At 44.0% G+C, this 13,325-nt stretch overlaps 1 protein-coding gene across 1 annotated transcript in view; it reads right to left on the bottom strand.

The window, feature by feature from the left end:
* Positions 1-11,746: 11,746 nt before the first annotated feature.
* The window catches only part of LOC130130478 (adhesion G protein-coupled receptor L3-like), a 257,830-nt gene continuing 256,251 nt past the window's right edge, over positions 11,747-13,325 (bottom strand). The window contains exon 24 of the mRNA XM_056300187.1: positions 11,747-12,888. Coding sequence (XP_056156162.1) covers positions 11,933-12,888 — 956 coding nt within the window. The 3' untranslated portion in view covers positions 11,747-11,932. The remainder of the gene's footprint in view (positions 12,889-13,325) is intronic.

The following is a 13,325-nucleotide window of genomic DNA, read 5'->3' as shown; positions in this document are numbered from 1 at the left end:
CTAGCCCATGCAGACCGGCAGTTCCAATAACACAGGGTGGTCTGGCGATGGCCTCGCCTAGAGTTGACTGTTTTTGGTGTTGTGTGGCGTGGTGTGTCAAGGGTGTCTGGCTAGGATTGCTGGCGTTGGATCGGCTGGGGGAGCCTGGTCTGGTGGGCCCAGGGACCACGGCCCTGCCAGAGCTGAGCCCGAGGAGGAAACACAGAGGGCGGTCTGACAGGACGTGGAAGCGGGTTAGGCTAAGCTAACTGCTAGCCCATGCAGACCTGCAGTTCCGACAGTCATCCTGGCGTTCGCTCTCTTGGACAGTGAAATTTTTTGGGGGGATATGTTGGATATATGTGTTGTTGTAGTTTGGATATGTGTTTTTGTCTTTGTGTTGCACTGCTGTGGGGTGGGGGAAATGATATTTCGTTTCATGTACGCGGGTGCATGAAATGAAATGACAAATAAACCTTCCTGATTCCTCCAAACGGTTCACCATCACCGTTAGTGAACACCTCGCCTTATCAACGAATCCCCCAAGTCTGAGCAGCATCTCTGTCCATTCCCATGCCTCCCGCGTCATTCAGCTCAGCAACTTTCCCTTACAATTTCCCAGACAACACAGACACGACCTATGAGATGGCTGCCGAGGACAACACTATGGGTTTACAGTATGTGCTACTGAACGCTGTGCAGAGGAAGAATGGGAGCTGTTTGCAATTGGAAGCATTTAAGGATATTGCTGCAATCATCTTTTATATGTGTTCGAGAGGCTGACAAACAAGTCAGCTTATCATCCATTTATTGCACAATTGCATGTATATTGTCAAGTAAATGCCTTTCCAAAAAAAAAAAAAAAAAAACACCGAAATATTGCCGGGCTATCACGCAATCACATTAACAGAAAATGATGCAAATCGTACTTTTTATGAAAATGTTATGATCTCTCTCTCTCTCTCTCTCTCTCTCTCTCTCTCTCTCTCTCTCTCTCTCTCTCTCTCTCTCTCTCTCTCTCTCTCTCTCTCTCTCTCTCTCACACACACACACACACACACACACAACTTGATACAAATCAGCACAATATTTGTTCTTCCGATTTGCAAAATAGCGTTGTAAATAGGGTTGTAAAAATATATTTCTACAGAATGTATCATACGGCATGGTGGCACAGTGGTTAGCGTGGTTGCCTCACAGCGAGAAGGTCTTGGGTTCGAGCCCCGGGGTAGTCCAACCTTGGGGGGTTGTCCTGTGTGTGGAGTTTGCATGTTCTCCCCGGGTCTGCGTGGGTTTCCTCCGGGGGCTCCGGTTTCCTCCAACAGTCCAAAGACATGTAGGTCAGGTGACTCAGCCATACTAAATTGTCCCTAGGTAGATGTGTGTGTGTGTGTGTGTGTGTGTGTGTGTGTGTGTGTGTGTGTGTGTGTGTGTGTGTGTGTGTGTGTGTGTGTGTGTGTGTGTGTGTGTGTGTGTGTGTGTGTACCATGTGATGGCCTGGCGGCCTGTCCAGGGTGTCTCCCTGCCTGCTGCCCAATGACTGCTGGGATAGGCTCCAGCGACCCTGAGAGCAGGATAAGCGGTTCGGATAATGGATGGATGGAAACATGAATTAAATTGCACTCATGTGGTTTAGTTGAAAGAAAAAAAAGCATACCAATGTTGATCTATTTAGGATATTTTAGCAAGTATTGCAGAAACGTGTTTTGGGATTGTGTTCAATGTCGGGAACGTTGCATTGCGACAACATTCCAAAAGAATGAGTATAAAGAATTTTTATAATAACTGACACACTAAAGATAAGGTACAGTCACTGGACGAAGATTGTGAAAATGTACGTTTCTCGCTAGAAATGTTATCAAAGTGTAGTTTAATGCCGAAACCATCTTAAAATATTCCATTTGGTATTGTAGAAACGCATTTTGGGGTTGTGTTCAATGTCGGAAACGTTGCATTGCAACCTGAAAGAATCTTCAAAGAAGGTTGAGTCAGTTCATCTGGATACAACGTTTACTGACAGATATGTCTCATCACTCATGTAAGTGACCTCTTCAGTCTAAACTGACTGCAGGTCTCCCCACCCTTATAAACAACACAGCTGCATAACGACCGAAACCAACGATCGGTTTCATATACAAATATGGGCGTGAGCATTAACTAGCGTTACAAAGGCCACGTGTACTATTCACAGAAGATCTGGGAATGTTTGCAATCACAGCATTGTAAGATGCAGACAGATGTACTCTTAACCCCCACCCACCCACTCACTTCAGGGATGGTCGTTCCCGCTTCACACAGATGGCCTCTTTCTTTGACTCCCCATTCAAACCATTGTTCTCCCCATCAAGGATGTGACCATCCTCATCCTTGTAAGAATCTTTGTAATAACCAACAACCTAAAGACCATAACACATTCACTGAATGAAGATGATGAAAATAAATTGCACATTTCTCGCTAGAAATGTTATTACAATGCATTTTAATGCCTAAACACTCTTGAAATATTGCATTTTCCACTGAGAAATGTCAGTCATACACACACACACACACACACACTGCTATGTTAAGGTCAAAAGAACGAAATGAAGGTGCTAAACGGTAAGCACCACGAAGCGGCCCACCTTGCGGATGAGGAGAATGGCATGGATTGGGATGTATATGTTGGAGCGGGAGGGAGGTGAGGTGCAGGGGTGGGGTGGGGGTGGGGGTGGAGGGATGAGGGGATAGCAGACATCGCCCTTCGCTGTCAGCAACAAGGATATCTCTGGTCACATGGATTGTCGAGCAGGATGTTTTGCCAGAGGAGAAGTCTCTCGGGGGATTTGGAAGTTGGAAATGAATGTCAGGAAAGAAAAGAGCCCGTGAGTGTATGTAAGGACAATTTCTGGTGCCGTGCTATTTTAAATGAGCTGGGGGGGGGGGCAAAAAGGAAATATTTCTCTGTACAAAATAGGTGTTCAACACAAAGATGGTTAGGAGACATTTGGTTTCTCTCAGTCACCATGAAGACATGTTACAAAAAGCAAAGCCGGGGCCCTTAAAATGCACTGTTCATTTCTTAAGGGGGCTCCCGAGACCTCTATTTTGGGATCATTGAGCACATGTCAACAATTACTCTGCGGTGAAGAAGGAAAAGCAGGAAACCAATACAAATTAAATATGTCAATCTCCGGTCTGACAGCGGAGTCAATAAAATCCATGTTGCTTTTCAGACGCTGCGGCGCAGAGAATGTCCTCATCCGGCTGAACAATGTGGATATAAAGACTAACGGGGTGGTCTAGCGTTGTTCATTAGAGGGACCCATCAGCTCGTCAAAGCAAAGCTATTACGGCCAACCTACGTGCCAGTAAACATCAACGTGCGAGGATGCGAATCCCAGAGCCGCGGCGGCCAGGTCTCATGTCGGCGGTCCAGCCTCCCTGGCTTCGGATCCTGCATTACTGTTGACTCTAAGCAGCGTTTTGTGCAGCGCAAGCAAGTACGTCGGTGGCATCGGAGGGCCCGGGACAGCTTGGGAGCTTGCGTAATGACTCATTAATAAAGTGCAGCGGGGGCCAGAGTCACTTCTTCAGCAAATTTCATTAACTCGCCCCGTTTGCAAATGCCAGTCAAACTGATGTGGCAGTGAGGGCGACTGCACGTTCTCCCTGCCCCCAAGTCAGAGACCTATTAATACCGCGGCCCGTTCAGCCCGAGGTCGGAATTTCCCCAGCTGGAAATTTCCAATTTCCGACCTCCAAGCATTCCAGGTGCACGACGCCAAACGTAAAAAAATAAAATAATGGCTGACTGATACGCTGGCGTTTTTATTGGTATCAACTGAATTAACTTTAGCGCAGAGATACCTCCCAGAGCTTGTTTACCACAACCAGCTATCTAATAGATAACATTGTCGGACATATTTTCACATTAATTTACATGACGAACAGGTTTTACTATATGATAGTATGTATTATTGTAATTAAATACCACGGACGTATTGTAGTAGTCTACTATAATACATCCATGTTAAATACAAATACTTGACTTGCCTTTTAGTTGACGGTTTACCCTGCTCGCCCCCATGGGTGCCGCCATTGTTGTGTGACGTCAGACAACTGCTTCTCCATTGTGTCGGGGTAGATGGATTTGCCCCGAATTTACAAGTAGGGACTCCGACTTTTAAGTGGCGTGCCGTTGTACGTTTTCCTGGGGGGCCGTGCCTATAGTCCCCGGGTCCTATATTCCCCGGGTCCTATGTTCCCCGATCGGGGAACATAGGACCCTTTCGAAAAAAAAGGGTCCCATATTCCCCGTTTTCCCCTAAAAAGGTCCTATAATCCCCGTTGCAATAGACACCGGGGAACATAGGACCCTCTTTTGGAAAAAGGGTCCTATATTCCCGCTGTTTCCAGGGGAACACAGGACCTTTTTCCAAATAAAGGGTCCTATATTCCCCGCTATTGCCAATCGAGGAACAAACCGGGGAACTTAGAACCCTTTTTGCAAATTATTTCCTTAACGGGTCCAAAATAATAAAAACTTGGGTCATGGCTGAGATGTAGGCTACGACAATCTATTCCTCCGCTGATTAAATTAGGCCGTATTACCATTGTTGGCTGTTGTATATCGCAGGCCACCTTGAGTGCGTATCCAAATTCGGCCTAGGGGAGGCTGTAATTTGCTTTATTGTTATTTCTTACCAATATTTACTGCAGTAGGCCTAGTTAGTTGGCTCTCCGGCTCAGCATGGACAGTCGGCAATCAACGCAAGTTTGTCTTGCAGTAGGCCCGCCTACCAGTATAACCTAGCCATTTCCACCTTCGCTCAAAGTTCAATTTGCACAGCACTGGACACTTCAGCCACTTTCTTGTTACTTTGCAGATCGTTTTCCATATTAAATCACTTGGCAGACTTTCTTTCAAAAAGACTTTAATGATGAACTTTTTAGGCAGAGAACTTAGACCAGGACTTGAAATTTAGGACCAGCACAAAGTATCCATCAACGGGGGCCGCTTACCTTACACAATAGGCTAATTGCCTAATAATAATAATATGTGCTTCTCAAAAAACTAAAGGCTTGTGGAGGTGCTAAACCAAAAACATGAATCAAAGACGAACATCAAAGGATGTAAGGTAACACTCACCAAATGGTAAAAAAATAACAGAGGCAGTCCTCTATTTCACCATTTTATTGTTTGGCATCAGTCATTAAGGTTTCTGAAGAAGACCACCCGGCCAAGTTAATGACTGATGCCAAACAATGAAATGGTAAAATAGAGAATTGTGTCTTTTTTTCATTTGATGAGTGCTACCTTACATCCTTTGATGTTCTTCTTTAATAATGATAATAATAATAATAATAGTAATAGTAATAATATCAATAATAATAATAAATAATACATAATAATAATAATAATTACAGCCTAATAATAATAATGATAATAATAATAATAGCCTAATTATAAAAGAGGCCTAATAACAAATAACAATTGCAGGCATAATACTATCAATAGTAATGCTGATAATAGGCTATTAATAACAAAATGCTTCTAGTAAAAGCTTGGCTGAAAAAGGGTTGGTCTATGGCAGAAGCCCCCCAGAAAAGGCATGGTCTAAAACAAAAATCTCCAAGGCCTAACTAGGCTAACGTTAAGGCTTTTTTCTTCTTCAAAAAATCAAAATGAGTAGTCCTAGTCCATTAGGCTACTCAGCAAAGAGGGGCTAAAACCCTGGATTTGACATTGCCGACGCTGCAGGACCCTTTGCGCATTATAGATCCTTCTGATTGGGACTGTTGGCTCCCTCGCAACTTCTGCAACCACCCGCTGTCGGAATTCTGCACGGTGCACCATTTCTCCGTCAGGGGGATGCACGTGTTCCCCAACATCGTGCACAATAATGTTAGCATCCACGTCCTCCACTTCAGATCTATTTGTGATCAGTGGCACTCTACAGTTTCACCTCCAGCACCTCCATCTAATGGTGTCTTGATTGGTGCGGTGCTTCTGATATCTGAAGTTCTCATGTACCAACACTTTGCCCCCTCGATCACCATCCATAACTATCGCCATTGTTTGTCTTCTTGTAGGCTAGTAAGCACATGACAGTGAGTCCACGAGTTATCACCGATAACAACCGATTGTTGCAAATTGTTGCAAGTTGGCGGGCGGTTTAGACATAGGTGAATTTTGATCATGTGGTTTAGAACGCCAGGAAACTTGGATGCAGATGACCACACATCCTCGACAAGTCTTAAATATTTCCAAACTCGAAATCATGTGTGCATTTGGCTATTTATAAATTATTTTTCGAGCAATATGTGTTTTGTGATTCAGCTTTAGCGTTGTTGATTAGCCTTTCATTCATATTTTGTCAAAAAGGCGTATTCATTAGCCTAGGCCTATGTCCCGTTATTTCTGTAGCATACAGCATCTTAGAATCTTAAGAGACCAGGCACATATTATTATTTTATTGTTATTACCATGCTATATTAGCCTACTTTATAATTATAAATATTTCAATTATCCAATTTTTAGCATTTCTAATATAAGGCTATATTGTTATTATTATTATTATTATCATCATCATCATCATTATTATTATTAGGCTATTATTATTATCATTATTATTGTCATTATTATTATGTTATTATTATTATCATTACAATTATGATGCTTAAAGGGCCTTACTGAGCAGATGGTTTCTATCTAATATCTGTCAGATGCTTTTCCCAATAAGCTGGTGTGGTTATGATGGGAACGACGGCTTTCTAGCGAACATAGAAGAAGTGGGTCGGAATTGGCCTATTGTCGATATCAGCTAGCTTACGCAGGAGTCTATCCTTGGTACAATGCACTAGACCTCTGGGAGATGGACTGCTGAGGACGGAACACAACACCTATCCTCAGCTCCCAGCACTTCTCGCACAATGTGCTACTCATACGCTGAGTTGGCGGCACCCGGGATCGAACTCACGACCTTGCGATCCATAGGCGAGAGCTCTACCGACTGAGCTACGCCCGGGTACAGTTGCCCAAGGAACACAGGCTTACTATATTACATTCAGACACAGACGAGCCAGCTCACCTACTCGGCGAGGAGCATTTTCCTCGGTAAGTGACACATTTCGCGCATAAATATCAGAGAACTACCGGGGTGGGTTATGCGCCCAAATATAGGCTATAGCCTCATAAATTGAATTTGTGTAGTGTCGAAAGTTTCCACATACTTTAGCCAACCTGGACTTTGTGAATTCGTTTTTGTGATATAAAAATAGAAATCGTATGATTCATTGTCTTCTTAATAATCTGCCCTAAATAATGCATTATTGAAAATGCACTTTTTGCGCCAAACAGCGTCAAACCTGCTGACCGGGGAACATAGGACCTTTCTTTATAAAAAGGGTCCTATGTTCCCCGGGTGCCCTAGGGGAACATAGGACCCTTTTTATAAAGAAAGGTCCTATGTTCCCCTGCACATACAAAACGGGGAACATAGGACCCTTTTGGGGAAAAGTGGGGAATATAGGGCCCTCTGTATACAAAAAGGTCCGATATTCCCCGGTCTCATACAAAGCGGGGAACATAGGACCCGGGGACTATAGGACCCGGGGACTATAGGGAGGACCCCCTCTCACTCAAGCCACCGACCGCCATGAATCAGGGCAGAGGCTAGTTCCCATGGATGCAGAGAACGGAAATGGAGTAGAGAACGGTCAACTGAGCATGCGCGAAATGCCTCTACCATGCCTCCACACGCCCCGCGTAGCATCCAGGCGCTAGGATTCTCGGGATTCTAGGAAGTCCCACCCCTACTCCGCGTCTGATTAGCCAACTTTAACCCTAACCCCGCCCTAACCCTAACCTTAACCTACCCAAACGGAGGCATCGAGTACTTGCGCATGCTCAGTTGACCGTTCTCTGCATCGATGGGAACTAGCCTCTACCCATGAATCAGCGACCAAGTTTTTACTTTTCTGCCTACTCTGCATGCAGAATATGCCCAAGTGTCATGAGCTAATCTGTCATATAAAATATGACGAGTTTATCGCTCCTGGAGTCGGTCTGCTGAATAGAGCAGCAAATCAAGCATTTTGTAAGATACCGCTTGATTGTTCTAGATCCCTGATGTAGGTCATAACGTCTGATGTTAACTTAGAAACTTTACACCCCCCCCCCACTTAACTGTACTTAACACGCACGTTCAGTGAATACACATCATAGAAATAATCATGGCCTTAACGTCAGACCAGAACTTAAACATGATGTACTTTCTCTACAAAAAAGTGTAAAAGGCAGAATTAAGTGTTTCTGTTTTTGTCTTTTCAAATTAGCTCTTCCTAGTTCAGCTTCTCACACAATTTTTCTCTCGCTTTTATCTCATCGGCAGCTCTCGTTTACATACAGCCAATCAGATTAGACCATCAAACTATGAAATCCCGCCCACACTTACCAATCCTTGCTTGACTTGTCACTCAAATGCGAGCTCATGAATATTAATGAAGACTGGACCACTCCCTCACAGCGCTTGAGATAATTACCAAGTTATAGATGAATGTATAAGAAACACAATATTATCCATTAACAAATAATAAAAAAAGCTTAATGTTTTTTATGACGTCGTCAAGGATTTTAAACATGACAAGTTAAATGTGATTACTGACTTTGGTCTGACTTACATTTTGTGTTAACAAGATGAGAGGGATTTATTCATACTCTTAACAAAATAATTCAGCCCTTATGTGTTTTTAATATTAGATTTTGGGGGAAATAATCAACCTTGAGGCTGCATCATCCCTTGTACTTGATCCAATGTTTTATATTCACAAACACTGAATAAAAACGGGTATTGCAGATTGTCATATTGACTCTTATAACCAATGGTCCACGGGCTGTATAGAGCATAACACAAAGCCCCTTTCTTTGATCCACATGTGTCCATAGCTGCAAACTGGGCAAGTGTAGATTTTAAACAGTAGGCAACATGCAGCGACTACAATATCCCTGAATACATTTCCCCATTTGCAGACATGCTTGCAGTCATTTAATAAATTAAAAAAACAACTTTCAAACAAAAATTGTGTTTACTGCATGATTGTTGCTAAACAGATTGGTAAACATGACTTCTTTGATGAAGACTTTCAATTTTATATTTGTAAGTTTGCCCTAATGAGTAAATCAAAACACGATACGCCAGAAATTAGGCCATCCCAAGGATCGGGCCCCCTGGCACAAACAGAGCAATATAATGTATGCTGTTAAGTGCCAGGGCCAGGAGGATCGCTGTGACTTGTGCATGGGGGAAACCAAAAAGACGCTGGCCAAGAGGATGGCACGACACGAAAGAGCTAACGAGTCAGGCCAGGACTCTGCAGTCCATCTACTGGCCAGTGGTGGCCCGGTTTGAACGGGGAGTCAAAGAGGCCATCCATCTATGTGAAGAGGGAAGAACCATCCCTGAACCGGGGGGGGGGGGCACTAAGAGTACATCTGTCACCATCTTACAATGCTGTGTTTGCAACCATTCCCAATCCTCTGTGAATAGTACACATGGCCATTGAAACTCTAGTTAATGGCCGCGGCAGTTTGCATATGAAACTGGTCGTTGGTTTCAGTCATTAAGCCACTGTGCTGTTTATAAGAGTGGGGATATCAGATTAAACTGAAGAGGTCACTTAGATGAGTGATGAAACATATCCGTCAATAAACGCTGTGTCCAGATGAACTGATTCAAGTATTCTCATACATTTCTTCTCTGAAATTAAACCATCTATTATTTGTTGTTTTACCAAATTACAAAAGAACACTGTAATCTCATGATATAATGATAGTGGTATATCACACCACAGCAAACTCACAACAGCCGTAATCGTATCCAGCAAACCGGCACCATCTGACCCCCGACCTCTTGACACATGGCACTCATCATCACGATCAGAGAAAGGCATGGCTGGGAAACTATCCGACAAATGGTCTCTTCAGCGTATAAAACCTACATGTATCCTTTTCATGCCTTGCTCAGCGATGAACGGTGCAGAGGACTTTCCCCACGCTTACAGCTGGAGCCTGGGTAAACTTCACCTGAGCGGGATAGATACGAGGTTAATGCGGCAGTGACACTCACACATTTATTACAGCCAGCTTATTGGTATCACTGCTCTTTCTTGCTGGAAAAGCAGGACAGAGCTTACAGAACCCACCCTTTACCCCCACGGGGGCAGTTGTTGCAGGGCTTTTGACCCCCCCCCCCCCCGTGCAAAGTGACTGAGGGACGGTGGAACAAAAATAAAGAGACCGTCCTCCAGTTCGAAGCTGTCTTTCCGTCAGTAGGGGTGCCACGATGCAGACAAAACACCAGAATCCTCCCCAGTATCTACGTGATAAATCTTAATCAGTAATTTATTTGTTGGCAAACAAGTTTCACTGTTACAACAAATATTAGTTATGAGGTCATTCAATTTGGAAACCAATACAAAAAGGAATAAATAAAGAGCCATAATCATAGCCAGTAATAAAAACGTGTCTGTGCCGCTAGATGTATTACCTCCATTTCCCCCTTGTTATTGTTTTTTTTAACAAATAAATAAATATATTTCCCCCCTCGAGGAAGCGGGAAAAAAAAACACTTTCCCAATTTTCTCACTCTAAAAGCTCTTTCTTTAATAAGTAAAACAGCCATCTTTCATTTCTCTTTTTTTTCCTTTTCTTTTTTTATACAAGTGCCGAGTGCTCATCAATATTGGATTTGTTCTCTTCTTGTGAAGCACAAGTGTCCTCCGGATGCCAAACGTAATGCCGGGTGCACTCTGCACCGAGCGTCTCACGGTTAACTTTATGGACACTTATGGACACTTAAGGACTGATTCTGCCCCCGCAGCGCAATTACTGTATCTATGAAATCTCCTATCTACACCGAGGAAAAAAAAACAACGGAAAAAAAAGAAAAAACAAACTCAGGTCTGAAAACAAATGTGGAGAAATTGCACAAAAATGTCGGTACGATAAGTGTTTGCAGTTTTTTCCCCCCATGTTATTCTGTTGCTGTTTCAATGGTTGTTTTATTGGAAAGTGATAAAAAGGAAAAAGGAAAAAAAAAAACAACAACAACCCCAAAGCAGACTGGTATCAGAAACCCAGAGAGGCCAGCACAACAGAACAAAACTGTTCCTAACCACTACATTTACAGAGACAAAGGGTTTGAGTGGAACAAAAAAAGCGTACTATTATGTGCAATGCTAGTATCTGTACAATTACATAGAAATATCTCATAATCCTCTTATTAGTTTATTCTCCCTTTTAACAACTGTTATTACAGTAAAAGGAAACATAAAAGAACAGCTATGCTCCAAAGCATACGATCACTTCCTTCAGAACAATTGTCCAAAATCTGTTTTTTTTTTCCTTTTTTCTTTTCTCCATTGCAGGGACACGTCAGCAAACAAAATGTGCTGCAACTCACCAAAGAGGGAGAAAATCTTTCAAAAAGCCAATATGGATACAGAAGTATAATAAAATAGTCTTCTCTTATTTCCCCATATATTCTGGTGTACTCTACACATCAAGTATTTTTTGGGCCATTTGTAGTTCCTTTGGACTGTCAGACTGGATCTCTGAGGCCGAAGAATCCTGCACGAGTGCCCGTTTCCTCTCACAAAGAGACAAAACACATCTATCCACGCAGGGTTTGAGTCTCCACGATAGAGAAACACAACATCAATAGATTCCCGCATGTCTTACCAAGTATAGTCACACATTAGCCGCCAAACGCAGCGATAAAGTATTCTGTTTGTGGTCAGTAACGGCGATACGGCAGAGCTGTTTTTTCGCTCTGCTTCAGTCTTGCAGGACACAGAATAGAAACAAAGGCTACCACTGCCAACGACCAATCAGAACAAGGTGACACTGGGAAGAATAGGAAGATCACGGTGAAAAGAGGAGCAACACTGGAGGGGTTTGATGGTAGGGCTCTGTCTATAGGCTGGTGACCAAGTGTGAGGGCTCCTGGTGGGCCTCTTCAGGGGACAGATCCTCTTTGTTGGGGGGCACAATGAAGCCGTCGCTGCTTCCCCGTCCAAGCTGGTAGTAGGAGTGCAGCTGATGGAGGTGGTTGCGTGAGCCCAAGTTGGGCATGCTCTTGTAGTAGACGTCGTCTGAGCTGGCCTCTTGGCTCTTTGTGTCTACGCCGTCCTTGGACCCATCAGGCGAGGCTGTGGACACGTCCGGCAGGCCGGCCAGCATGGGCATGCTGGTGTAGAGGGAGTCTCTCTGGTGGTTGTGGCTGGGTGACGAGCCCTCGTCCTGGGTGTGCTCGTTGTTAAGTAGGGGGAAAAAGCTTTCGCTATTCTCCTGGGGGATCCTCCTCCGCGCGGAGGAGGAGGTGGTGGCAGAGTTGAAGGGGTGGTGAGTGAGAGGAAGGGGAGGTGGCACCGACTGGTGGAGATGATTGTGGAGGTTGTCCACCGCCTGCAAGGGTGGCGGCGGCCGCTGGGGCAGGAGGGGGGCGTTAGATTCCTCGCGGATCAGCTCCAGGCCCAGGCCCTCGTCGTGGTGCGGCCCGAAGGAGGAATGGTCGTCCAGGCCCAGCGTGGTGTTCATGCCCAGTCCCATGCCCATGCCCATGCCCATCCCATAACCGGTGTCCTTGCCGCCGTTGCTGACGTTGTTGACTAGCTTGTTCATCAGGTTTCGGTTCTGCTCGGCAGAGTGCTCGTGTGTGTTGTTGAGGAAGGAGGGGATGTAGTTGGAGGTGAGCTCTTTCAGGATCTTCTTTTCGAGGGTGGTCTCCTTGTGGTTGTAGCCCCGGTCGATGATCTGGACACAGTCACTCATGTACTCAGCGCTGGCGATGCTGTAGCTGTTGCCATGGTTACCATTCAGTGGTAGAGTATCCATGACACTTGTATCCCGGGCATTGTTCAGGATTCCCTCTGGAATGACAAACACGGGTTTGGTAGGGGTCGGGGATAGAACACGGGTGTATGAGAAATCGGCAGTAAAAATTTGATGGGAGCCAATAACCACAGCTAAATGTCAGCCATTTTTACAAACACAAATTACATCCACCAAACATAAACTTGTTTAGCATTTGTAAGCGCTGATCCTCATGCTTTTGATCTGGATTAATTTTTTCTCTTTTCAATAAGAGATTGTAAACACGCACACACACAAAAAAAAAACCTTTCTGGTCTAGCAACAATATCCATAAATGTAATTTATACTGTGTGAATATCAGCTTCATACACACTTACCTTGTTGCATAAAAACAGACAGAAATGCATTCTAAAACCAGTCTACTGTAATCTCACAACACAAAAACACAACAAACACTGATATATGTGTGACTTAAAAAAAAAATCAAATTTAA

The sequence above is a fragment of the Lampris incognitus genome, chromosome 20, assembly GCF_029633865.1.
Source record: "Lampris incognitus isolate fLamInc1 chromosome 20, fLamInc1.hap2, whole genome shotgun sequence".
NCBI lineage: Eukaryota > Metazoa > Chordata > Actinopteri > Lampriformes > Lampridae > Lampris > Lampris incognitus.
This window is presented reverse-complemented; position numbering and strand designations above follow the sequence as displayed.